The sequence below is a fragment of the Nannospalax galili genome, unplaced genomic scaffold (assembly GCF_000622305.1).
Source record: "Nannospalax galili isolate Female #2095 unplaced genomic scaffold, S.galili_v1.0 scaffold10158, whole genome shotgun sequence".
NCBI classification, from domain to species: Eukaryota; Metazoa; Chordata; class Mammalia; order Rodentia; family Spalacidae; genus Nannospalax; species Nannospalax galili.
Genome location: NW_008341220.1, coordinates 5,718 through 6,676, shown reverse-complemented (window position 1 = coordinate 6,676; position 959 = coordinate 5,718). Strand labels below are relative to the sequence as shown.

General features: G+C 39.9%; 1 protein-coding gene across 1 annotated transcript; it reads right to left on the bottom strand.

Annotated features, from left to right (window-relative positions):
* Positions 1 to 6: 6 nt before the first annotated feature.
* Positions 7 to 845, bottom strand: LOC103737035 (zinc finger protein 723-like; the record flags this gene model as incomplete). Its single annotated transcript, XM_029565184.1, has 1 exon — positions 7 to 845. A coding segment is annotated over one exon (613 nt), but the record flags the coding sequence as incomplete, so codon positions are not given.
* Between the last annotated feature and the right edge of the window lie 114 nt (positions 846 to 959).

The window sequence follows — 959 nt, the reverse complement described above, 5'->3', positions numbered from 1 at the left end:
TGAATTCTGTAATGAGTCTCAAGTGATGAGCGCGTAGTAAAGAACTTGCCAAATTCTTCACATCTGTAGGGTTTCTCTCCAGTATGAATACTTTAATGACGTCTAAGGCATGAGGCCATGGTAAAGCACTTGTCACATTCTTCACATCTGTAGGGTTTCTCTCCAGTATGAGTCCTTTTATGACATCTTAGATGTGAGGCACAGTTAAAGGACTTACCACATTCTTCACATTTTAGGGTTTCTCTCCAGTATGATTCCTTTTATGACATATAAGATGTGAAGCGTGGTTAAAGGACTTACCACATTCTTCATATTTGTAGGGTTTCTCTCCAGTATGAATTCTCTGATGAAACCTTAAATGTGACAGAGAAGTAAAGGCCCTGTCACATGCTTCACACCTGTAGGGTTTCTCTCCAGTATGAATTCTATAATGAGTCTCAAGTGATGAGCGTGCAGTAAAGAACTTGCCACATTCTTCACATCTATAGGGTTTCTCTCCAGTGTGAGTCCTTTTATGACATCTAAGATGTGAGGCGTGGTGAAAGGACTTACCACATTCTTCACATTTGTAGGGTTGCTTCCCAGTATGAATATTTTTGTGGCATCTAAGATTTGAGGCTTTGGTAAAATACTTGTCACATTCTTCACATTTGTAGGGTTTCTCTCCAGTATGAATACTTTTATGACGTCTAAGGTATGAGGCCATAGTAAAGCACTTGTCACATTCTTCACATCTGTAGGGTTTCTCTCTAGTATGAGTCCTTTTATGACATCTAAGATGTGAGGCGCAGTTAAAGGACTTACCACATTCTTCACACCTGTAGGGTTTCTCTCCAGTATGAATTCTGTAATGAGTCTCATGTGATGAGCGCGTAGTAAAGAACTTGCCACATTCTTCACATCTGTTGGGTTTCTCTCCAGTATGAATCCTTTTATGCCATCTAAGATATGAGGCATGG